This window comes from Phaethon aethereus (assembly GCF_964289735.1).
Source record: "Phaethon aethereus genome assembly, chromosome: 5".
Lineage (NCBI taxonomy): Eukaryota > Metazoa > Chordata > Aves > Phaethontiformes > Phaethontidae > Phaethon > Phaethon aethereus.
The window spans coordinates 44,606,488-44,631,337 of NC_138579.1; the positions used below are offsets into that span (position 1 = coordinate 44,606,488).

General features: G+C 57.3%; 1 protein-coding gene across 3 annotated transcripts in view; it reads left to right on the plus strand.

Annotated features, from left to right (window-relative positions):
- The window catches only part of DGKZ (diacylglycerol kinase zeta), a gene marked incomplete at both ends in the record, with an annotated part of 39,058 nt that extends 14,208 nt beyond the window's left edge, over positions 1–24,850 (plus strand). Inside the window, 32 exons of one of the 3 annotated variants that reach the window (XM_082000447.1) lie at positions 2,139–2,941; positions 3,747–3,855; positions 4,573–4,668; positions 5,462–5,539; positions 5,882–5,938; positions 8,074–8,142; positions 8,591–8,662; positions 8,946–9,062; positions 9,155–9,226; positions 9,511–9,606; positions 9,880–9,962; positions 10,492–10,552; positions 10,952–11,065; positions 11,478–11,618; positions 12,108–12,186; positions 12,483–12,538; positions 13,616–13,678; positions 13,922–13,995; positions 14,108–14,219; positions 14,509–14,708; positions 15,000–15,100; positions 15,225–15,304; positions 16,372–16,416; positions 16,708–16,777; positions 18,672–18,712; positions 19,281–19,471; positions 19,989–20,020; positions 20,793–20,836; positions 21,213–21,333; positions 21,910–21,946; positions 22,230–22,329; positions 24,734–24,850. In XM_082000447.1, coding sequence (XP_081856573.1) covers positions 2,154–2,941; positions 3,747–3,855; positions 4,573–4,668; positions 5,462–5,539; positions 5,882–5,938; positions 8,074–8,142; positions 8,591–8,662; positions 8,946–9,062; positions 9,155–9,226; positions 9,511–9,606; positions 9,880–9,962; positions 10,492–10,552; positions 10,952–11,065; positions 11,478–11,618; positions 12,108–12,186; positions 12,483–12,538; positions 13,616–13,678; positions 13,922–13,995; positions 14,108–14,219; positions 14,509–14,708; positions 15,000–15,100; positions 15,225–15,304; positions 16,372–16,416; positions 16,708–16,777; positions 18,672–18,712; positions 19,281–19,471; positions 19,989–20,020; positions 20,793–20,836; positions 21,213–21,333; positions 21,910–21,946; positions 22,230–22,329; positions 24,734–24,850 — 3,516 coding nt within the window. Of the gene's footprint in view, positions 1–2,123; positions 2,942–3,746; positions 3,856–4,572; positions 4,669–5,461; positions 5,540–5,881; positions 5,939–8,073; positions 8,143–8,590; positions 8,663–8,945; positions 9,063–9,154; positions 9,227–9,510; positions 9,607–9,879; positions 9,963–10,491; positions 10,553–10,951; positions 11,066–11,477; positions 11,619–12,107; positions 12,187–12,482; positions 12,539–13,615; positions 13,679–13,921; positions 13,996–14,107; positions 14,220–14,508; positions 14,709–14,999; positions 15,101–15,224; positions 15,305–16,371; positions 16,417–16,707; positions 16,778–18,671; positions 18,713–19,280; positions 19,472–19,988; positions 20,021–20,792; positions 20,837–21,212; positions 21,334–21,909; positions 21,947–22,229; positions 22,330–24,733 lie in introns of those variants that run through there. The other 2 variants (XM_082000448.1, XM_082000449.1) reach the window with 2 other exon arrangements.

Genomic DNA, 24,850 nt, shown 5'->3' on the forward strand with positions numbered 1-24,850 from the left:
GGTGCACATCAACCTTGGGCACACCCGGCAGTCAGTCCATCTGCTCAGCCAGCAGCAGCTCTCAACACCTGCGATGATACACCATTTGGAGCTCAGATTTGAAGTAAGTTGCAAGAGATGAGGATATCTTCACCATCATATCTGAGCCGCCACATGGTGCTCTTGTGGGCTGTCAGATGGTTGCCCAGTAATAACCTTCACCACTGGTGGCTGGAGTGTGAGTCCATGTGCCACTTGCAGACAGCCCTGAAGATAAAAAGGACCATAATCAGCTAGTACCCAAACATAAATGTCAAGCCAAGGTTGTTCTAGCAGATTGCCTCATGAGACTGTGGTGCAAAAAGGAAGGAAGCTGTGTTGACAGATCTTCCTGCCCATAGCAGCAGCTCAGCAAGTAGTACAGCAGCTTCTTGCTAGTGGGATATCTGGGGCAGGAGGGAGCATCCATTCACCTCATTCGGGATGTGGTTGGACAGTACATCTCCCCCCAGCAGCTAAAGCTGGCCAGGAATGGTCTGCTGCAGCATGCCACACCCAAGCAGTGTTTTCTCTTGTTTTTTTTAACGTTTTGTTTGTTCAGGCAGTTTTTAACACCCATTGGTGATGATGCAGTTTACTGTGCATCATCATTTACTGTGCATCATCCTGCAGACAATGGGGAGAAAGAACAGGAATGGAACACTGCAGGGTCAGGGATGGGCTGGAAGCAGGGTGATCAGCAAAAAGTGCTTTTGCCCTCCGCAAAGCTGCAGGGGCCTCGGTGGTGGGGTAGTTAACCTGCTGGTGATCAGGTAGCACTGGGTGTATCTGCACTGCTTACTGTGGTGGGACTTGAGAAATCCCTCTGAGGAGGTGGCACTTTGCATTTGCTTTCCGTTCAGCCAGGCTTTAGCTGCCCTGATGCTGCTCTCTGAACTGCACATTCCTCTGGAGGGCATCACTGTCCTTTCTTCCCTCCTTGTGCTGCCTGACTGAGTACAGACATGGCAACAAGGCTGTAGAAACTAAAGAGCTGGCTTCCATGCGTACCGGGCTGGAGGAGACCAAACCAAGCCTGACCTTCTCAAAAAAAACAAACTGAGCTTTGTACTCCTCCAAAAGAAATAGAAGTACAGCCCAATGGGTTGCTTGTGGTACAAGCACTAAGCAAAAGCTCCAGTTTGTGGTTCAGAAAATAACACATATGTTGCATTGTACATGCATATCCCAAACAAAAATGGAAGCTTCTGACAAGTTTGCCTGTTTGCGTGGAGCTCGGGGCAGTGGAGGTTTGAGCCAGGATGTTCTTCTGAAGTTCCTCTGGTGGTGGCTGGAGGGTGGGAAGCGAAGCGCTAGCTCTGGAGGAGGCGAGTGCTGGAGCTAGCCGGATTCAGCCCCTTCCACTCCAGCCTTTGCATGCTCAGCCGCCGGCGCTGAAACTGCTGCAGTACCTTCCACCTGTGGCCTGGGGCTTTCCACGGGCTGCTGCAATGTCTGGGCAGCCTGTCAGGCTTTGAGGGCTGCACAGGGAAAGCTCGAGAGCGCTGGTAAAGCTCTTTCCACCAGGAGAAGGAATCTCTGTGCAGGATGGATGGGATGATTTTCCTAGCTCTCCTGTGCACTACTCTCAGAGCTTCTAGCTCTCCCAGCCAGCTTCTAACAAATCTGCCTGCCCTGCTTTTACTTACCCGGTTGGTTTTCTTCTTTAGGATTTGCAAGGACTTAGTTTCAATTTGCTGCAAATTTGGTGGGGCTGATGCTTAGCCAGAGCAGTTCCTGTGGGGAAACCAGGTGGACCAGCACCAGGGCTGATCGGCACCTCGGGGTGCAGGGGCCCTGCTGATCCCGCAGTGGCGAGCAGGGGATGCAGAGGGTCCTGGCCAGGCGGTGACACCTGCCCTGCCATCGCAGCACCCTGCTCTGTGCCGTGAAACTCAAGAAACGGAGGAGCTGTGGGGAGTGGGAGCCCCAGCGGTGTATCTACCCAGCAAGTGGGTCCCAGCCCTGCCACGCGCCCTGGGTGGCTTCGCCATGTCCCCTGCTCCCCAGTCCTGCCCTCTGTCCCCTGCTATCCCCCCGCTCCCCTGCCCTGACCCCTGCAGCCCAGCCTGGGGACTCACAGGGGAGCCTATTTAATTCCTGGTCTCTGTGTTAACAGCCACCGTCAAGGTGTGATGGAAACCTTTTTTAGGCGACACTTTGGCAGGAAGGGTCTGCGGCGTGCCAGCGCAGTGGCCGTGCCCACGGGCAAGGCCAGGCGACGCTCCCAGGTGGGGCTGCCCTCCGCCTCGCTGGCCCAGCGCCGCCGCGGCTCGGGCGCCCTGCTGCCAGCCCTCTCCTGCCTAGGCCTGCCCCAGCGCCCCGGCCCCCGCCGCCGTTCCAGCACCACGCCGCCCTGCCTCAGCCCCAGGTTCACTGTGCAGACGAAGCGTGGGGGCCGGGCACGAGCCATCGACCCCCATCTGGTGGGTCCCTCCATCCTCCTGGCCAGCCTCCTCCCCACTGGAGAGGAGGGGGACGGTGGGCTCCGCACCGACAGCTCCGGATCCGAGTCTCTGGAGGATGGCGGCAGCGCGGCGACGGGAGCTGAGCGGGGCCGGTGCGAGCGGTGGGCCGAGGAGAGGTGGCTGGCCATGCTGCCCCGGCTGCGGCCACTCCAGGCTGGGCTGCTGTCACGGGGTCCCCGCTGCCTGCGGCGTGCCTCCTCCCACCGCCTGCCCACCGAGTTCATGTACAGCCGGGCTGCCCACGGCTTGCCAGGCCGCTACCGCCGCCTCAGCCAGCGTCGGCGCTCCAGTGACACCCCCCGGCCTGGGCTGCTCCCCTCCGGCCACCCGCGGCTGCTGGCCCAGCGCTATGCGGAGGCAGCTGGAGCCGGGCACCCCTCCGCCACCCTCCCCGAGTGCTTGGGACCGGAGCCTGCCCGCCACGCCACCCCAGATGGCTGGAGCCCCCGGCTGCTGTATGTATGGCAGTGGTGTGCAAGCAGGCAATGCCTTGGGGAGGGGAGGCTGGGTGCAGACCCAGGGCTTGGCGCCATTGGGCCTGGCTGCCATCGGTGTCTTGCAGTGTTGCTTGCGTCCCTTGAGCATCTTCCCCTCGGGCCAGCACTGCCTCTGATGCTCTCGGTGCAGCCCCCCAGGGCTTGCGGGCATCCTCGCCTGCCGGCCCGGGGCCAGAGGGAGGTGGCAGGCCTGCCTGTGGGCTGGAGATGCACGCTTTCTCCAGTTGGCCGGCTCTGCTGCTCCTTTCCTCCACCCTAGCACATCTGGGACAAGCTCGCTAGCCCCAAACAAGCAGCTGCTTTTTTTTCTGACTAGTTGTACTGGTCCCCAGAATTGCCCCAGGCTCTGAGATGCCTTGGTGTTGAAGGGCTGCAGGGAGACTCTGTGGAGCAAGAGCTCTGGTTTCTCCCTGCAAAGGCAGCCCCACCACCACAGCTTGGTGGAGCATCCCAGGCTGTTTTCAATGGACCTGTCATCCCCAAGAGCTTGGACCCAGCAGGCCCAGGCTATGCCTTTTGCCGGGTGCAGGGTGTCTTTAGTTGAGCCATCAGCAACGTGGCCAGCACCTCTTCATCCCACAGGGCTGCCTTGCAGGAGTGGGTACTCCTCAGCCGGAGGTGCTGGAGATTCTCCTCATTTCCAGCCACTTAGTCCTGAGGATGCTTTTCTGCTCCAGCCTCACCATCCATCCTAGAAGCAGGTTGTGCTTTGCACATCTTCCTCCTCCCCTGATCTAATAGCCAGCCCTCCTGTGTCTTCCAGGAAAGCTATTGCCAAGTCCAGCCTCCAGCACATGGTAGCCCAGCCAAACCCTGCACTAGCCCTGAGGAGCGACTCAGAGAGGCAGATACGCAGCACTGTGGACTGGAGCGTAAGTTGTAGCGCGTTTTGCTGGGCGTTGCATGGAGTGGGCTCCTGGCCAAGAAGCAGCAGGCACTTCCCTGGCTGAGGCTTCCCAGGTGGCTTTGGCTTTGACACATTTATGGCCTCTGACATTGCCACCAGCTGGTGCCAGCATCTGTGCTGCTGGCAGCACCCCTTGATGCTGCAAGGAGAGGCTGTGCAGGCACAGGTGGTTCCTGGGAGGATGGCGTAGCTATTCCACCGCCAGCTGCTTCTGCTCCTGGCAGCCAAGGTCTTCTGGTGGCTGGGGCCAAGCAGCAGGAGCAATGCTCTGCTCCTTCGCAGGCAAAGCCTGGCAGGTTTTAAGCTGCACCCTGAGGTTGTAGAACAGAAGGTGTTTTGGGAGAGTCCCCTGCATTGAATTTGCCCTGATGCCTCCTCTCAGGGGGTGATGGAAGCAGGTCCCCTGTGCAGGACACTGCAACGGGACTGTAGGTCTTGGAGGTGGTTTCCTGGGGCCCTCTTGTTTCCAACAGGTGGGCCATGGCAGCAGCTTTGTGAGGTTTCGTCTGTCCAGATGTTGGCCCTGGTTGTTCTGTGCATCTTGTCTCCTGGCCTATACCTAGCTCCAACCTCCCACCCCCCAGCATTGTCCAGTATCTTGTCCCTCACGCAAAGCCTTTTAGGGGCTCGGATGCCCATCTGGAGGTGCTCTCAGACAAATGCGTTGTCTTGTGCCTTTCAGGAGACTGCGGTCTATGGGGAGCACATCTGGTTTGAGACCAATGTCTCTGGGGACTTCTGCTACGTTGGGGAACAGAACTGTATGGCAAAGCTGCTGGTGAGTCACCTGGGGTCACCCGCCTGCCTGGCAAGGGCTGCAGATGCGGGCTGTGCTGCCACCGGGTGGAGAGACCGCAAAGGCCTTGCTGCTGCTGCTGGGGGACACTTGGGAGTCTTGGGGGGCTGCCAAGGCAGGGAGTGTGTCTCTCCTACTTCTGGGTGCTGGAGGGCTGCATCCTCAGTTTCTGCCAGTGCTGGTGCTCAGTTTGCAATGGGAACCTGACGCAGGGTTGCAGCTCACCTGGAAGTGATACGATGATACTCCAGGGAGAGCCTGTTGGGATCCCACACCCTCAGAGGGACAATCTGAATCCAAGACCTTTCAATAGAGGAGAAAAGGGAGTGCTGGAGACCCAGGCCTGTTGCCTCCTGACCCTGCAGGCAGCACTGATCTTATGGGGTTGCCGCAGTCCTCCCTCCCAGCTTGCAGGCTCAGCCCCGCTTGTGGTGCAGGACATGGAGCACTGATGCCATCCTGTGCCTGCCCATGGGGCTTACCGTGGGAGGCCTGCAGGTTCCATGATGCTCTCAGGCAGTGTCAGAAGAGGCCAAGGACTGTGCGATAAGACAGCAGGAGAGCACCTGCTCTGTCCCAGACTTGAGAGCATCTGCTCTAGGCACATGCTTGGACCCCTTCACTTGCAAGGACTCTAGATTGTGTCTAACTTTCATATAGGACTTGTTCTGCATCCTGATGTATATGAAGGAGGTGTGATGGGAGGCTGAGCTTGCCAGCCTCTGAACACTGCTATTCACATGCGTGTTTTCCCTTCTCTTTTCTCACCCTCCAGCAAAAACCTCTCTCCAGGCGTAAGTGTGCAGCCTGCAAGATTGTAGTGCATACACCCTGCATCGAACAGCTGGAGAAAGTGAGTAGAGCCTGTTAAGCCCTCTCTGTGGCTTGCAAAGCTGTAACAGCCTTTTCCTGGGCAGCCCTTCCTCTTGGGTAGTGAAACACAAGAAGACTGGGAAACTGCCGTGTGTCATTACAGAGTGGGGTCTTCTGGGGAGACAATACCAAAAGGAGCGTCTAGTGACACGACTGGGACCTCAGGCCCCATTTTGTTCAGTAACAGAGATATGTGAGGGGTTTTGCAGCAAGCACTGAACACCTCCAGAGGCTCTGGGCCTGCTGTAGTAAAGTAAACTCCAGTAGGTTTCCTTCGCGTATGATGGTTTTACTGATTCTCTCATGTATGTTCAATCTACAGATAAATTTCCGCTGCAAGCCTTCCTTCAGGGAGTCGGGATCCCGGAACGTACGGGAGGTGAGAGATGTGCCTGGGGCGCTGCCCACATCTGCCTTCTGCTTTCCACTTTGGTGGCAAAGACATCACATGCTGCCAGCACGTTGCCCATCAGGGTGCAGGCATTGTACTGGCTCCAGGGGGGTGGCACGGTAAAAGGGATGTTTCTTTGCAAGGCAGCAGAGCAGACTGGGTGTGAGGAGCGAGGAGCTCGCAGGCAGCAAATGCAGAGCATCTGCTGGTTTGCATGTCCTAGAGCTCCTGCATCAGCATGACGGGAACTTGTGAGACGTGTTTTCTGGGAGAGTTGTTTCCCCCTTGTGCTGGTCCCCAAGCCCATAGAGGAGGCTGTGGCAAACAGCAGTTCCCTAAGTCTTCCACAATTTGGAAGGAAGCGGTACAGGTTCAATTCTGGCTTTATCACTCAGCCCTGACCTGGGTGCCACAGGTACTCCAGGTAGCAGTGGAACATGCCCAGAGTGGTGCTGTCAGACCCCTTTAGCCCGTGTTTTAATGTACTGGACGTAAGCGGTGGCCTGGGACCTGTCTGCTGAGCTGCACTGGTGGAAGCACCTGTCAGCTTTCATGCTTCACCCTCCAGCCTGTGGAGCCAGTGTAGCCCATGCAGTGCTCTGGAGTGAGTGTGGATGGCTCAGTCGTGGGCCGTTTTGGTATCAGCCACTGTCGCCACACCATGCTTGTGCTGGCACAGCAGACGCAGTAGAGGAAAGGTACTCAAACACAGGGCTGCCACTCAGAAATGCCAGTGTGAGCTGGTAAGGTGAAGCTTTCAACATCACTTTAAACCTTCCTTTCTTCCTTTGCTTCTCCTGCCATGCCTCCTTCCCATATCACTCTTAGCCCAGCTCCCTTATTCGTCCTTCACGTCCTTTCTGGGCTCTGCTGACATCTCTCTGCCTCCGCTCACTCTTCTGTCTCTGTTTTCCTCCTCTCCAACCTCTACAAATTTTCTCTCCCTCCTCTTTCTTGGTTTTCCTTCTTTTTCTCACAAACCCTATTTCTCCATCCTGTCTTTCTAATACTTCTCAGTTCCTCCAAGGGCTCTTCTCTCCTGCTTCCCTAGAAAGGTGCTCTTCTGGCCTTTGTGCTGCCAGGGATCCCTTTCAGGGTTAGCCCTTTCCCTAGATGTGCCTGCTGGGACCCAGAGCTGAGTTCAGGGTGTAGCCCCCCCTGCTTCTGCTCCCACCAGATTAATGTCCGCTAAAGCCAACAAGACTCCTTGTCCTCTCCCATGTGCTGCACTCGGAGCAGGCAACACTGGAGCTGACCTAAGTCTCCTGCCAATTTCTGCCTCTATCATCATCATGATCCCAAAAGCTGCCGAGAGCAAGGTGTTGGGCCCTACCGCACTGGGCTGTGAACTCACACTCCCTCTGCTCTCTTTGCTGCCCTCCCTGCAATGCTGTTCCCAGTCCAGGGCTGGAAGAGGAGGGTGGGATATAGGAAATGTGGTACTTCATTACAAAACCTCTGACCCCCTCACAATCCCTCCTGCAAGCCCCAGCCCTCACCCGCCGCGAGCCTGCAGGCAGGGAGAAGGTGCCTGCGAGCTGTGGGCAGGCGGGCAGGGGCTGAGGCAGGCTGGGAGGACTCGCCCTGGGGCAAAGCACAGGGTGAAGTGGGTGTGGAGGGCTTTGGGGCTGCTGCTCTCCTTGAGGAACGTGGAGCTAGGTGGTTCGCTGCTTAGCTGTGAGCACTTCCATCTTCTTACTGTGGGCACATACTGTGTCTCCCTGGGGGTTTTCACACCTTCCACCAGCACGTTTTTCAGCTGGGCACTGGGGGCATCTGGGCAGAGAAGTTAAGGGACGGAGATGTGATTTATGGCCAAAGTAGCGCTCCATGCTACTGTTTGCTTCTCAGTCTTCAGTTTCCCTCCCCTCTTTCCTTTTTTTCTTTTTTTCTGGTTTTAATTCCCTTTTCTCCATGCACCTTAATTTGGCCTCTTGTCCCCTGTTTCTTTGGCTTTGCCTTCTCCCAGAGGGTTGGGGCTGGTGCATGTGAGCAGTGGGCTTGCTGCAAGAGCAGAGGTCCTGGCTGGCTTGGGTCCATTCCTCCTGCCTGTTGCTGCATTCCCTCATACACTGGGACTTTCATTCACTTTTTGTTTTCTTTTTTTCTTCTTTTCCCTTTAGCCCATCGTTGTCCGGCATCACTGGGTACACCGGCGGCGGCAGGAAGGGAAGTGCCGGCAGTGTGGCAAGGTGAGAAGACATCTTGGTTTTTTTTTCTCAGCCTGAAGGAAAGCTAAGGTCAAACCAGAGACGAGAACAGGGCTGGGGACCAGGAACATCCCACCATTCCCGTTTGGCAGCAGCAGCCTACAGCAAAACCAATACGCGTGCCCTGTTTTTACACAGTGAAGCACTACATAAGTGCTTCCTACATAGAGTTGTTCTCCCCCTGGGCCCAATCAATCCTGGAGGGGACTGTCTTCCTGACATGCTTTCCTTAAGCAATAGGGACACCCTGCAGAGCACAGTGGCCTCCCTGCTGCCATGGTGGTGGTTGGGGCTATCTGGCAGGGATCCGGAGGGCTCCAGCTACAGGCACGGTCCCTTTGTTACTGTCTGTCTTGGTGGTGGGAAAGTCCTGCAGGATGGTAGAAAGCTGCAAGGGAATTCCCTAAGCCTCTTACCCTTCCCTCCACAGGGTTTCCAGCAGAAGTTTGCCTTCCACAGTAAAGAGATTGTAGCCATCAGCTGTTCTTGGTGCAAGCAAGCGGTGAGCAAAGCCCCCACTGAACATCTCACCAGCCTGTTCTGCACCTAATGACCTTTGCTTTCTGCTGGGACTCCCCACGCTGCTTCTCTGCACCCTGCCCTTAACAACTCCTCCTACTGGGAGGGGCTATACTGCTTTCTCCTCATTGCCTTCTCATTACAAAATTCCTGCATGGTTTCCTCCAGCACTCCCTGCACTGGCATGGGGGAGCTGGGAGGAGAAGGTAGCTGTCCCCAGCAAACTGAGCAGCTGAGTTTTCTGTCTGTATTCTCTCCTTCCCCAGTATCACAGCAAAGTGTCATGTTTCATGCTGCAACACATCGAAGAACCCTGCTCGCTGGGGGCTCACGCTGCTGTCATTGTTCCTCCTACCTGGATTCTGCGGGTCCGGCGGCCCCAGGTAAGTCTTCTCAGTTCTTGTGACTCTTTCATGGCTCCTCCTTGCCCAGCAGCTCCTTATGGAGTTTTTGGGTTTGTTTCTTTTCTCTCTAGAATCCACTGAAATCTAGTAAGAAGAAGAAGAGGACATCGTTCAAGCGGAAATCCAGCAAAAAGGGGGCTGAGGTAAGAGATGAGGGGACAGGGAATGACCTTGACTTGGAAGAGCAGAGGGACTGGGTGGTGAGGAGCCAGACTGGGAAACAAGGGGCTTTGCTGGATCTGCAGTTAAGGAGAGTGAGGTGGAGGGAGGGTGCCTGCTGGCAGGGCAAATCCCAGCTATAAGGCTTATGGGGTGGCTGGGATATTCTCTTCCTTCCACTCCTGACCTGCGTGATGTTAGGGCTCATTTGGAGGTGGAAGTTCGCATTTCCCCAGGTTTGTTGAAGGACCTGCGGTGTCTCTTGCAGGAAGGGAGGTGGAAACCCTTTGTCATCAAGCCCATGCCAGCTCCTCTCATGAAGCCCTTGCTGGTGTTTGTGAACCCCAAGAGTGGTGGGAATCAGGTATGGCCTTGTCCTACATCTCCCTGAGGAGGCAGCTCTGTGAGGGCATTGCCATTTGGCTGCTGAGGTCTCATCATAGTTTTGATGATGTCTCAGCTGCAGAAAAGTCAAGGTAACCACCACAATGCCAATTTGCTGCCCAGCAATTCCCAGCCTTGGCTTTGCCTGAGTCCTCCCAGAATGATGTTGTCTTGGCCTGTCCCCAGGACCAGATGCTGCCTTCTCCACCCATTGGGAACTCTCTGTTACCTGAAGCCTTTCTTCTCCCCATAGGGAGCCAAGATCATCCAGTCCTTCATGTGGTATCTCAACCCACGGCAAGTTTTTGACCTCAGCCAGGGTGGACCCAAGGAGGCGTGAGTATGGATGGGGGCAGCACCCTTCTCTCCCCCATCCCTGCCCTAGAGATTCGGCCCCAGAGTTCTTCCCATGGCTGCCAGAGGCCTGATGCTCCCTTGTACAAGGAGACCTCCAATAGGTTAATGCCTTGAGAGGCCTCTCTAGGATACATTGTGGTCAGTTGGTGTTTCCTGCCACAGGGCTGGTCTAATCTTAAGGCTAGTGGTGAAGAGACGAGCCGTGGGGTGAGGTTCCCAGACGTAGTTCATTATGTTCAGTTAATGTCGCATGAGTCTTATCTGCTTGCTGCGTTTCGGTTTATCTATGTGTATGCAGACTGTGGACACCCCGCTCTTCCTCTGCAAGAGCTGGTGAAGCCAAAGTTACTGTGGCTTTGCCCACTGCTGTGAACTGGTGTGGCGATGGGGAAGAAGACATGCACGTGGCTTTGTGAATGCCGGGGCTCTGTGAGGGCACAGACCCCTGCACTGCGTAACACCTTCGGTGCTTCTTCCCTCCCCTCCTCGCCCTCCCTGTTCCCTGCAGGCTGGAGCTGTACCGCAAGGTCCACAACCTCCGGATCCTGGCGTGTGGGGGAGATGGCACGGTGAGTCCCCCAGCCCCTTCGTGCCTTTTGCCCCAGGCCTTTCCAGTGCCAGCAGCAGCCCTCCTCGCTGTAATCCAGAACAGGGCAGAATGTGTGCAGTGTGTCCATGGTATAGTTGGTGGTACTGGATACTGTGGGTCTCCTCATGCAGTGCTCCAGGGAGTGCTAGTTTGTAGCATGTCTGGATTTGTAGCTCTTTTGGGGGCCTGTGTCTCACTGGGGTTACTCGTATCTCCCACAGCACTCGTTTGGAGCATTAAAGACTGTGAGTAGCCTTGATGGTAGCTAAGAGGACCCTGTCTCTGCCCCTCTGCCATCAGTAGTGCTCCGAGTCACCTCCATCTGCCTGCCAGTCCCTGAAATAACCAACTGTTTCTTTGCACTCTCTTGCTTGAGCAGGTGGGCTGGATACTCTCCATTCTGGACCAGTTACGCCTCAACCCACCTCCCCCTGTGGCCGTCTTACCTTTGGGGACGGGGAACGACTTGGCCAGGACGCTGAACTGGGGTGGGGTAAGTGACGGGCACAAGGAACCACTGCTGACGGAGTGGGGCTGAGCACTTCGACTCCGGTTCCAGACACATGGGTGGGGATTTGCATGGGCAGGGTGTTTTGACTTTCCCTAAATACAGACTAACAAGTAAGTGCCCTTTGGATGTTACTGTTCTTCTGACGTTTGAATTATTCTGCCTTAGATTATAATCTATTAGGACATTAACAAAAGCAATCATTATTTCAAACTTTGGGAGATTTTTAGAAGGAAGATGTATTGTTTTAAATTTAAAGTCCCACTTTGTTGTGCCTTCAAGTAGAATCAGTCTTTTTCACATCTTTTGCTCTGGGATGTCTTCCCAAAGCCCACTGTCTCTGGGGCATCTCTGCAGGAGGCAAGTAGGAGATTCACCAAGTCCTGTTCTTCACCAGGGTTACACGGATGAGCCTCTGTCCAAGATCCTGTCGCACGTGGAAGATGGGAACATTGTGCAGCTTGATCGCTGGAACCTCCATGTGGAGCCAAACCCTGACGCAAACCCTGAGGAAAAGGATGAGGCGGCCACTGACAAGGTGGGACACCTCCTCTCCATGTTAGTTCCCTGCACTGGGGGTCTGTGTTCTCCTCCCAGTGGCTCAGCCAGCCCCAGCGCCTGGGGCTACGGTGTTGGGCTGGCATTGCCCTGCTCCAATTCCACGCCTCTCCTCATGGCTGTGGCCCATGGCACTCATGGCGAGGCCATGATCTCTGATCTCTGTAGAGATCAGAACTAAATGTTCACCAGAGTTTTTTAACCACAGCTTGCAACAGGTATAAGCCTGGTCTCCTCTGAGACTGTTTCTTTAGCAGAAACATGGGTGGTTGCAGATATCGTGTAGAGCAGATTGTGTCCCCTTGGGCCGTCATCTCAGGCTGGTGACCTCTGTATTTTCCTGGGGGGAAGGCAAGCCTCCACTCCCTCAGCCTCATGAGCACAGTGCATGGCTGTGCTATAGCCTGACCTCGTCTTTGCCGTGGCCACATGCTGGCAGCCTTATCTTTGTTCCTCCTTTCCATTTCAGCTCCCTTTGGATGTCTTTAATAACTATTTCAGCCTTGGTTTTGACGCGCGGGTGACGCTGGAGTTCCATGAATCCCGAGGTATGGGGAGGTGGCAGGGCTGGGGCAGGGTCTGTGGTGATGGGGTGCCTCAGAGGTGGGCCTGTAAAATGCTCCTCGGGAAAGTAAACAAGGGGATTGCCCCAGGGACAGGGCTGGAGGTGAAACCTGAGGGGCAAGTGGAAGCTGCAGGGGAAGAAGAGGGGTGCCTGCATGGGAAGAGAGCTGGGGGCTGCCTCCTGGCTGAGGCTGGCTGGCGAGCCGTGTCTGGGGGGAGTTGGCAAGTGAAGTATTTCCATGTGCAGGCCAGTGACCTGGCTGTTTTCTCCTTTCCCCAGAGGCCAACCCAGAGAAGTTCAACAGCCGGTTTCGGAATAAAATGTTCTATGCCGGGGTGAGTGTGTGGAGGATATCTGGGCATGCCTTCATAGTAGCCTTAGCATCAGCTGGAGTGCAGGCATGGTCCCAGCTCCTGTCCGCACCCTCAATTCACTTATCCGAGTTACACAGGCCTTCACATGCACCCAAGCTGAGCCTCCCCCGAAGCTGGAGAGGTGCTGGAGAAAGGCTACAGCCCTGGGAATTGCAGCTCCTCTTTGGCTGCGAGCGCTGCTGGCGGTACAGCTTGCTCTCTGGCCTGCAGTACAGTTTCTGTCTTGATCTTCTGCCACTATTGTTCTTGTTCTCCAGCTCATGGATGGTCACCCAGGCAGGACCTCCCCAGAGCTGTGGGGAAGCAGGCTGTCCCCCCTGCAGAGGAACAGGAAGCCTTTCCATAGAGTCCCCACACTACTTTGGTCTTCTATTTTATACCTTGGGCCAGTTACAGCTCCTTGGATAATTATGCCACCTTCCTGTATCTCACCTCTAGAGCTTTGTGTCTTGGTACCATCTTTGTTCGTCCATCCCTCCATCCTCAATATATCTCTCTACCTATGTGGCTGGGTAACCAGTATTTGAGCAGTACTAAAGGCCAAGTGCTGCTCTGTACCATCTCACATCTCTCCTGTTTGTGTCTCCCCTCCTCTCTGTATGGTTAAACCCAAAGGGGACCCTAGGATCTGTGTAGCAGAGGCCATACTGTCTGTTCTGGTGTCTCTAGATGGGGTCACATCAGGCCTGTTTTATGATACTTCTTGCAGCTTGAGACTGAATTTGTCTCTTATGAGTCAACTTGAGTCACTTGTGACTCACAAGAGGAGACTCACCTTGCCAGCTCTTCCCCAAAGCTGGGACTGGGCTGGCCAGGGAAGAATGGGGGCTGTTACTAAAAGTGCCCCAAGGTTTTTTGTAGGCAAAATGGCCAGAGGAATGGATCAAGTTGTTTTGGGAGGGGAGTAGAGAGGCCTTCTGCCAATGGACAAGGAGGGGATTTGCTGCTCTCAGCTGAGGTCTGAAGGCCGTTGGCAGGCTTCCTGGGTGCCCGTTTCGGTGAATGTGTGGGCACTAATGCTGTCTCTTGCCTTGGCAGACGGCTTTCTCCGACTTCCTCACGGGGAGCTCCAAAGACTTAGCGAAGCACGTCAAATTGGTTGTGAGTGTGCGGGGGTGCTCTGGGCCAGGGAGGGGGTTGAGCTGCCAAGGGGTGAGGAGCAGTCCCTTGGCACACTGGGTATCTCAGCACTGGGGAGAGGATGTGTTCCTGGGGACATTGGCTTCCCCTGGCTTGGAGGACAGTCACCATGGGGAGCAGAGGGGGAGGTCGTTTCCTCTCAGGTGGGTAGGGTGGGCCAAGCCCTCCCTTACAGCAGCCTGAATGCCCCTGTGTTGTCTCCAGTGCGATGGGACAGACCTGACCTCCAAGATCCAGGACCTGAAGCCCCAGTGCCTGGTCTTCCTGAACATCCCCAGGTGAGTAGCCCCAGGACCTGCCCTTGTGTGCTGGGCTTCTCACCCCCATGCCACAGATCCCTGCATGGGTTTGGAGGGGCCTGTCCATGCATCGCTTGCCATCCCTTCACAGGTACTGTGCAGGCACCATGCCCTGGGGCAACCCCGGGGAGCACCATGACTTTGAGCCACAGCGCCACGATGATGGCTGCATTGAAGTTATTGGCTTTACCATGACATCCCTGGTGAGTCGGTGCTGTTGCCAGTTGTAGTTAGAAATGAGGGGAGTGACTGGTCCCATTGACCAGGCATCGGCTAGCCACCACGGCTCCACAGCTTCCCTCCTGAGCAGCTATAGTGCTGGCCTACATGACAGTGCCTGCTCTCTGAGATTTAGGCGAGGTGCTGTCATGTCCTGGTCTCTGTGGATCCCTTCCAGAACTTGGTTCACTTGTGGCATCTGGCTGACAACAGGTGTTTCCCCCCATCCACCCTTCAGTCTCTGCTCTGCTCTCACTCTGGATCCTTTCACAGGCTGCCTTGCAGGTCGGTGGACACGGGGAGCGGCTGTGCCAGTGCCGGCAGGTGGTTCTCACCACGTCGAAGGCCATCCCCATGCAGGTAGATGGAGAGCCCTGCAAGCTGGCGGCTTCCTGCATCCACATCTCCCTGCGCAACCAAGCCAACATGGTGCAGAAGACCAAGCGACGCAACTCCATGCCTCTGCTCAATGAGTAGGTTCCTCAGATCAATCTGCCACCTCATCTCCAAAGCAGAAGGGATGGAGAGGGAGGGGATGGGACTGATCCATCACTCCCAGAGACATTTCAATCCTCTCTCAAGAAGGGCCTGGGAAGGGATCAGGTCACAGAAGTATGGCCAGACCCTGATGCTGGAGAAGCTGCTGGTGCCAAGCTCCCCACCCCAGTCTGTGCTCTTGCCTGTTTTGGAGGGGTGAGTGGGATAAAAAGAAAATGGGCTGTCACCTTCTGATCCCTTCCCTTTTCCTTCCCCCCTGCACACAGCCAGCAGCCAGTGCCTGAGCGGCTGCGGATCCGGGTGAGCCGAATCAGCATGCGTGACTACGAGGCACTGCACTATGACAAGGAAAAGCTCAAGGAAGCCTGTGAGTGACCAGGGGGTGGGAGCCATAGTCCCCGAGTCTAGCAGTGCCCTCTGCTCGGCTGTGTGAGGTGTTGGGGATGGGGCACGGGCTGCTCCCTGAGTTGTGTTTGTGCCCTGTCGTGCAGCTGTGCCGCTGGGGATCATTGTGGTTCCAGGAGACAGTGATCTGGAGTTGTGCCGGACCCAAATTGAGAGGCTGCAAGAGGTGAGGCTTTGCATGGGAAGTGGTCACGGCTGGATGGAGGATGGAGGGGCTCAGGGAAGGGATTTCTAAGTCGCCTTGACCTGCGCACACCAACACACGTGCTCCTGTTTCTGGTAGCAGGTCATGGTTTACCTTCACTCATGGTGGAGGCAGGTTCCCAAGCTGGATGGCTTGCTGCTCCCTGCTCTCTGGCAGCTTCTTTCTCAGCATTGCTCTTGTGACCTTGTTCTCCAGGCCCAGAGTGTTGGTGGCCCAGGAAAATTATGGGGCAGTGGAAAAAGCCAGCATACCTCTTATGGGGGCCTATCACCCCCAGGTGTTTGGAGAGGCCTTTCCTCTGTCCCTTTGTTCACTGTGCTGTGTTCCTTCAGCCCTCTGTGGGCTCTGTTTCCTGGCACAGTTCTGCCCCTCCCAGGGTGCCTGGGTTAGGGTTGCTCCCCTCCTCCAACTCTCTTCATTTGCAGGTACTAACTTTTGTGCTCCTGCCAATGTGCTAGTGTGTGTCCATGACCCAGACGTGGGCCATGTAACCCTTGCTCCCGGTGAGCGATGCCTTCTGAGCCCACAGCTCAGTCTGATTTTCTCTCAGAAGATTGAAGGGACCTCACTTAGTCCCTTGTTAGCTGGCTCTCGTGCCTGAGGGAATCCCGTCCACCGTGTGCAGTGTCCTGCAGGGCTGAGTTGCAGAGCTGCTTGCCTGGTCTGGCCCACTGGCATCTGCTTCTCACTCTGCATGCCTGTCCCCTGCCCGCCTTGTGCCCAGCCACTAGTGAGGACACGCAGATAGGCACATGGCTAGCAGCTCCCAGGCTCAGAGAGTTACGCTGTCCTATGGCATCAACCTGGTTAGACTGATGCCTCTGCAACATCCTGCACCTCTAAAGCTATGCATTGAGGCTGGTGTTGCTCGGTCACCTTATGGTTTACCTCTTCTCTCTCCTTGGGCAACCACTGTGCTCAGTGTAAAGCCAGATACAGCAGCACATTAAGTAACACCAATGGGACAAGAGAGGGGCTGGGGGGCTGCCCAGACAAAGGCTGTAACAGCACACCTTGCCTTTCTGCAGGATTTCTCTCCACAGCCCTCTGCTTTAGAGCGCCTGCTCTTTCAGGTTTGTATGGCCTCGCTCTGTCCCCTGGGCCCATCTATCCTGTGTACCGTCCTGGTCTCACGGGCTCATTTTGTGGCACCTCTCTCTCCAGTGAGCTGGTGTGTGTCGGCTCCAGTCTGTCCCGTGCTGCTCCTCATCGCTGTGTGCTGTGCCTGTGTTCAAGTTCCCCTTTCCATCCAACTGCCTGTGGTCCTCCATGTCTGCAGGGACCTCCCAAAGCAGGAGGGATGCTCTGGGGAGAGATAGGGAGGCCAAGAGACACGACTTTATCCTCCCTCTTTTTTTATGCAGGAGGGAGATGGAGCCAAGCCAAAGACACTGTCATCCCAGAAACTGTCACCCAAGTGGTGCTTCCTGGACTGTGAGTATCACCTTCCCTTGGGAGTGCTGACTGTGTCTGAATTTGGAGTGGTGAGGGGACGGACCCTTAGTGACAAGCCACTGAGAGCCACGTGGGACTCGGGACTCATGGATGTTAGAGTCTTTGTGGTAGTGCTTTGTCCCAGGCTGCGTCTCTGGCTGCTGACCACGAGTGGAGCGCGGAGCGTCTGGCTGCTCACCTGCCCCCAGAGCTGAAGGCAGCTCGGTGGCATGTGTCCCGTCATGGCGGGACTGCTGGGGTTGCTCTCCTGTGTCATGCAGGCAGGGGGCCCCCCTGCTCCAGCACGCCGGGAGTGAGGCTCACTCGGAGCATCCCAGTGGAATGGGAGCAGGCTCCCCGCTGGGCTCCAGATGCTTTTTCTCCCCTGCCTGAAAGTAGCTTTCGCCTCTCCCTTTGCCTTCACTGACCAAGAGCCTCCAGAGCACTCCCTCTATACCTGGAAACTGGCCCGAGAGAAATGACTGCTGGTGGCACTTCATCTCCCTGACTTCCCAGCAGCAGGGTGTAGAGCACAGCAGAGCACAGCCATGGGTTGCAACCTGGGCCTGGGAAGCCTCGTGCTAGGCAGAAAGGATGCAGCTTCTCCCTTCGGGGCTCCAGCCCTGTGTGTGGGGCTGCCGGCACTGCTGCTCCCAGGTGTCACTACCAGGACTGCGGTACCAGCACCGCTTTCCCTCTTCCTGCCAGTCTCCCAGCAGCAGGTTCTGGGCTCAGGAAAATGTGTCAGGAAAGAGGCCAGAGTCTCATTCAAGACATCACAGGCTCATTCAAGCGACTGAATTACAGGCTTTCAGCAGCAGCTCCCAAGCGGTAAATCTCCAGCCAGGACAGGATAAACGGAGCTCTTTCACTCCTCTCATCTGCTCTGGCCTGTACCCGCTCTGTTTGTGGAGAGAACTCCCTGGGTCCCCAAGGGTCCCACTGCAGCAACCTTGCCTGGGCAGGCACCAGCAGCCTGGCGGGACACAGGGCAAGTGCCACACTGCGTGAGGACCCAATTTTCCTGGCGCTGTGCTCTTGCTTGTCCTGCTCTCCCTTGGTGATGCCGTAAGTCCCCAGCCCCACCCTGCTCCCCCTGGGGCTTGTGGCTCTGTGGGTCTGGCCCCAGCACAGCCACTTGCTCCATTGGTGTTGAAGAAGCTCCGCTCCTGCTGTGGGCCTCTCTCCTCTAAGGAAGAGGGATGAGCAGAGGGAAGCACTCGGACAGGCTGCTGCCAGCAACAGGCTGGAGGCTGGTCTGAAGCTCTCCTGCTGTCCTAGGAGACAGGGGCTTGGATCTACAGCTGGTGGTGGCGTGCTCTGTTGTACCTGGCAGTCACAAGCTCTGACGTGGCCTTGTGGTGGTTTGTAGGATGTTACTCAGTGAAGTCAGCGGGAGGCTGAACTCCCTCTTTTCCTAGCCCCACTTAGTGCCCCCATTTCTCAGTGCTCTGCAACAAGGTGCATCACGTTGAATGAGAGCAGTTCCTCATCTGGTGCAAGCAAGTGCTGAGGTGTGCACTGCATAGCCCTGAGCTTCATCCGCTCAGGCTAATGCTGCATTGCAGCTGCAAGGCTGGAGCACTTGAAAGCCCCCAGAAAGGCCATGGCGTCAGCTAGGTGTGTTCTTGCCTTCCCTGTGGCTCCCTGCCAGGAGTCACTGAGTTGCACAGGGGCATGGTGGTCTGCAGGCCCCAGGGGCTGCCTCTAGGGCAAAGAGTCTTGAAGGGAAGGGAGCTTCTCCTGATCAGGGGGTGCTGTTTGCTTTGCCGTGGCCTCCATGTATGCCATGAAGCGGCTGGATAGTTCACTATCACTATCAGCGGTGGAAAATGGATGTCTTCCTCATCCCATGCCAAGAATCATCCTGTCTTGCTCTCTCCCTGTCTTGCAGCAACCACAGCTGATCGGTTCTACAGGATAGACCGTGCACAGGTGAGTGCAGCCTTGTACTCCGCTGTTGTCCCCCTCCCAGCATCTGCTGGGAAGACGCTTGGGTGTCCTGCGTTCATACAGACCAACAAGCAGGCTTAGCCTTGGGGACCTGCAGGTCTTGCACAGCTGCCCTGCCCTGTGGCACCCCCTGAGGGGTGGTGTGAGAGGCCTGGCCCAGGACCAACCCCAGCACCTCCAGGTTCCCACAGAAAGGGAGGAAGCGTGGGTGGGAGCACAGAGACTTGGGTTGGAAGCTGCATGCAGGACCCTACAGCAGAGGGGGTAAGGAATAGCAACGTAGCAAGGCTAGCCAGGCACCCACTGACTGGGGTCATCTTAATGAGAGGGACGTGGAGATGAGATGTATGGGTCATCTGCTAAGTTACCATGAGATGGGGAACGTGAAAAGGACAAGGAGACATAGAGGCTTCCCAGGCATAGGTGCCAGGACTCTTTGAGCTACCGTCACTCTGCCGAGTGAATGGATGGGCTACAAGGCATGGGATGTGAGGGGATGGAGCTATACAAAGTAGGTCTTGCTTCTGAGGAGGGCTGACATGTCTTTCAGGAGCACCTCAACTATGTGACAGAGATCTCTCAGGATGAGCTCTATGTGCTGGACCCAGAGCTGGTGATCACCCAGAACGTGGGCACCTCTCCTGCCATGCCTGACCTCGTCGACTTGTCTGCCACACCCACTGGGCATCATTTTGCATTCCCCTCCTCTTCCTCCTCTCCACCCTCCTCTCCTGCCCCCAGGTGAGTCTGGAAGGGCGGTGCTGGACCTCAGGAAGGATGAGCAGTGATGCGAGATCCCTGGGCCAGATTACAGGGGGTCACTCCCTGGAAGCAAGCAGGAATTCAGTGCTGAGTTAGACCAAGGGGTGTGATGCCACCCTGTCTTTCCTGCTCCTCTGCCAGCACTGCTGGAAGCAGTGGGGCATCACCAGATGGCTCAGCCATGGGGTCAAGCTCCAGTGCCTGGCATAGGTGTCTTTTGGCCCAACGGAGGCCAGCCTTGGGTACAGGTGAGCAACGGAGCTGGGAGCAGCAGTAGAAATGGGAGTGGGGATGGGGAAGAACCCAGATCAGGGAAGAAGTAGATGGCATGGCCAAAGAGCAGCAAAGTTGCTTGGCCTGCCTCTGCTCCTGCCTGCTGGAGGAGTGCCACAGGCAAGCGTCTCCATAGCCATCCCTCTACCCACGGCGTGCCCTTTTGGGTGATCAGCTGCCAAGAATGGCAGGGTTGGTTACGCCTTTTCTTCTTCCCTTCCAGCACCGAGCCTGAGCACTGCCTCCTGCACAAAGGTGAGTCCTGTCCCACCCCCTGTCTCACCCCCTTGTGGGTCACGCTGTTTTGAGTCCCTTCCACATTTTTTTTGGCCTGGGCTTTCCTTGACATGCAGGCAGGAGCCCTGCTGTCTGTGCTAGGTGGGAGCACAGAGCCCCGCAGGCGGGTGACCCCAGAGGTGGGCAGGAGAGACCTGACAGTGATTTGTGGAGCGGCCCAGCTCGGCGCCTTCCCGACTCCACCGTGTGGGAAATGGTGTGGCCGAGGGGTTAATCCCCCACCTGCGGCTGTGGGCTGGGTTGAGGGGCTGTCTCTGCCAGGCACCGACCAGGGAGCTCAGGAGGTGGGAGCAGAAGGTCAGGGGCCTCACCAAGCTGAGCAAATGGAGAGTTTCCTGGAGCTTGAGCGGAGCCCAGTGCCTGGAAGTGTGAGTCAGTCATGGGTGAGAGGTGTCTCGGCTGCTGGCTGACGCCCAGGAGATCTGCTCCCCGCTTCCATTGCAAGTCATCCTGCCCGTGGACAGAGACTGCTCCCCCTGCAAGCACAGCTCCCTCGGGTTGAGGTCTGGCTGTGCCCCCAGCTACATGGGGTCTCCCTCCTTCCCCTGCTTTGTCCCTTACATGCTTGAAGATGGAGGAACCATGTAAAACCAGTCTGATCAAGGGGTTAGCACCTGGAGGAGCTCCAGCTGACTGCTGAGCCGCCGGTGCCCAGCCCTTGGCTCCCTGGTTAGATAAACAGCATTACAGCTTGGCTTTTCTGACCGTGACCCATCTCCCTTCTTTGCAGACGACCTTCTGATAGAAGCTGCCAAAAGCGGCAACTTCAGCAAGGTAGGCACTCCCGCTGCCTGCTGCGATGTGCAGCCAGGGCTGGCTCTGGGTGCTCGCCCGGCAGCCTGCTCGGCTGGCGTGTCCCTCGGGCTGTGGGAAGCCGTCCCAGCCACACTCTGCCCCGGAGCAGCTCCTATTGAGGGCCTTCCTCTAGGAGCAGTGGCTGGAAACCAGGAAGGCTCCTGGCAAGAAACCTTGTTCTCCTCCTGCGGGACACAGCAGGAAGGGACTTGGCGGCATGGCTGAGCCGGGCAAAGCTCCCCACCAGGCCCTGCATATCCACACAACTTGCTGGGCACACCAGTGACGCGATGCTGGGGTTTGGGGCTTGTTGCTGGGGAAAGCAACTCATCCCAGCAATCTGGCAATCTTGTAGTTCCAAGAGCTGCACCGGGCTGGAAGAGACCTGATGGTACGAGACTCCTCGGGCCAGACTGTCCTCCACCATGCCGTCAAATCAGGGAGCAAGGACATCGTCAAATACATCATCGAGAACGGTGAGCTGGGGCCAGAGTGCCACCTTTAGCAAAGGAGCCTGGCAGCTGAAAAAGCCCAGCTCTCTGCTCGGAGGGGGTGGTCCTGGGCTTAGGTCCCTTCCCTTTGGGTTTGCTTGGTCCTGGGCTTAGGTCCCTTCCCTTCGGGTTTGCTACATCCTCCTGGCATATGGGCTTCCCCTGGCATCTGTCTGCCAGTACTGGGGTGCCCCTGTGGCTGTTGCCGCATCCTGGCAGGGACCAGCATGTCTCTGGGAAACATTTCTCAGTGTCCTGCTTCTGCCTTCGGGACAGCTGACCTGTTGTTTTTGGCAGCTCCCACTGAAATACAGGCTTTATTTAGATATTTCTCTGTAACGAGTCCACAACAACTCGTCTTCCCTAGGCTCAGCTGGGCTCAGATGCTGTTGCTGGCCCCACATGCTGTTGCTGGCCTGAGTGCTTTGGCCAGGACCTTTGCAGGCAGCATGGAAATAGCAGCCCCTATGGAAAGATGCAGAGTGTGGCTGGGGAGTAGGTGGGTCTGTGTCTGCCCCACAGCTGGGTCTCACTTGCCCTGCACTGTCTTTCTCTCCACAGCCCCTTCAGAAATCCTCGATGCCACAGAGGAGGAGAAGTAAGTTGCTGACTGACTTGCATTACCTGTTGGCCAGACCCTCTGCGAGGTGACCAGTCATCTGGGCACTTAGGAGCTCTAATTACTGGCCATGGTTCTCAGTCCACTCTGGACTGACCGTCCCCGAGCAGCACCCCCTCCTCTGCCAGGGCTGCCTGGACAAGCATGCAACCCACCACGAGCTTCTGCCGCAGCCGAATTGCTGTCCCTCACTGCCACCCACACATGATTCATGTCCCCATTCAGGGGGGACATCTCACATCTCCTGCTTTCTCCTCCCCAGCGGCGAAACCAGCTTGCACCAGGCTGCAGCCTTACGCCAGCGCACTATCTGTCACTACATCGTGGAGGCCGGGGCTTCACTTATGAAGACGGACCTGCAGGTGACAGCGAGAGGGCTGGCAGTGGGGCTTTCTGGTGGCGACCAGGGGGCTGCAGGAGTGGAGCCAGCAGGAGAGCAGAGCAAGGGTGCTTTGGCGGGGGTCTTTGCCAGCCAGAGAGGAGCTGGCATGAAGCACCCATGCTTGCCCAACAGAGCCCAGCTGCGGAGGGGTTAAATCCCTCTCCTCCCCGCACTTCTCTCCCTGTTGTTTTATTAAATTAGAAGCGAGGGGCTGGAATGTCTCATCCCCGTCTCCCCCTTCCCACCCTCCGGGGTCAGAGCAAGGACAGTCTCGCTATGAGCTCCCTTCCAGCTGCAGGACTCCCCCCCTCTCCCTGCGGGTGGCCATGATGGGGGCACTGGGAGCTCCTCTCGGCGGGTGAAGCCGGCCTGTGGAGAGCAGGAGCAGGCAGTGGAGGCCCTTTCCCTCACAAGCTGAGTTAATTGAGACGTGCCTTGGTGCCGGGGAGTTGTGCCAGCCCCGGCAGAGGAGTTGCGGAAAGGGGACTTGAGGCCGTGTTTTGGTACAGGAGGTTCCTGAGGCGTGTGTGTGGTGGTGGGGACCTGGTCGTGTCCAGGGGCTTGTAGCAATGGGCTGTAGTGGAGATGTCCGATCAAGCCAAGAAGGTACAGTCTGTGGGTCTGGGACACAGGGCAGGAGCCCAGCCAGGAGGTGCTTGGGGGCCACCTCAGACAATGTGCAGTCTCCTTGCCAGCAGCCAGGGAGATGCTGTACAAGCGGTCTGGCTTTCCATCGCTCCTCCTTAGTCCTGGCTGAGGCTTGGGCCTTGCACAGCGCCCGGAGCGGGGCTGGTCTGGCTGGAGACTCAGCCTGCAGCTGTGGGATGAGACAGCGATGCCCAGGTGAGAGGCTGGGGAGAGGACAGCTCTGGGGGCACAGCCCCTCTCTACCCCCAGCCCTCCTCATCTGCCTGAAGGAGAGGAGCAGCCTCCAACCTGCCAGCAAAAAAGGGAGCCCCGCTCAGGCATGACGGGCTGCCCCGGGGAACGGGACTCGCACGTGCCTGCACAAACGCGCGTCCAGGTTTGTAGCTGTCTGGGGACCCCTCTGCGCCGCTGCGCTGACCTCGCCTGGGCCCCGGGTCACAGCCTGCCTGCACAGGCACGAACCCACCTCCTTAGAAGCCCCGGCGTCAGACCTGTGGCACAGGTTCGGTGCGAGCTGATCCCACACCCTGCAGCGGTGAGGGAGGCCGAGCCTTATCGGTTGGCGTGTCTCAGCCCGGCCGGGCAGAGGGGCCCTGGCAGCTCCGGTTTCAGGCTGTGGGCAGGCAGCATTGCAGTGGGGCTTCTGCAGGGGGACGGGAAAGAAACCCAATTCTTCCTCTGGTCTTTCCCCCATTTTGTTAAATGAGTGCTTGCGTTCAGGCGCTGCAGGGAGGAGGCCCCCTGAGGAGAGCCGGCACTGAAGCGCAGAACGGCCTCCCTACTCCTGCCTGCCTGTGTGCGGGACCGCGGGGTGTGCCCGGGTCTTGGGGTGCCTCTGCAGAAGAAGGGGTTTCTTGGTGCATCGCGCCTCTCCGCAGCCACGCGCGGGTGGGCTTTTGTCCACCGCCGCATCCAGGCCCGGCGGAGGCTCCGTGTGTCTGACCGTTGTCCCTGCTGGAGAAATACGCTGCGGGTCGCCCTGGGAGCCCCGGCACCCCACCGCAGCCGCCCATGCCCCGCTGTGCACCAGGGGACGAGCCGGGCAGGCCGGGCATCCCTTCTGCGGCCGGTTTTCAATGGCCGCGGCAGAGCGCCAGGTTTCCGCGGCCTTTCTCGGCGGGTCGGCAGATCCCGGGCGTTTGGTGAGGAGGAGCGAGGAGCAGGGGGAGGGAAGGGGGAGAGGAGACGGAGCTGGGAGCTGTTAACAGATTTGCTTTTTATGGAGTGCGGGAGTTCATTAGTGGACACAGTCCAGATGGCTGCAATAAGCCGGTGAAATGTGATCCTCCTCCGGGAGCCGGAGCGCTAGCCTGGCTCCGAGAGGGAAGGGGGGCTGGTATTCCTGGGCATTCCCCAGACATACCCCTCATTCCTCACCCTCTCCTGCCTGCCTCCCCAGCAGCAGGGAAGAGCAGGTCAGGGGACCAACCTTTGTCTCCTCTCGGGGGGCTGGTGCCGGCTGGGGACGGTTTCTGCCCTGGCCCATGCTCAGGGCCTATGGCCCTTCAGGGGACAGCTTCCAGCCCTGCAGCAAAGTCGGGCTCCTCAGGAGCACGCTTTCGCTCTGTGGCGAGCACATGGGCATTCGGCTACCACCCGCCTTGGGACTTGGCCGAGGGCTTTGCTGGACACAGCTGCAGCCACCTTTTCAGTGGGGGAATGGGGACACCTTTGGGTGCCAAGGCAGCATTTAGGCAGTGCTCAGCGCTCTGATGTCTTTTGCCTCCCCTATGCAGGGAGACACCCCCAAGCACCGGGCTGAGAAAGCCAAGGACCCCGACTTAGCTGCCTACCTCGAGAACCGACAGCACTACCAGATGATCCAGCGGGAAGACCAGGAGACAGCTGTGTAG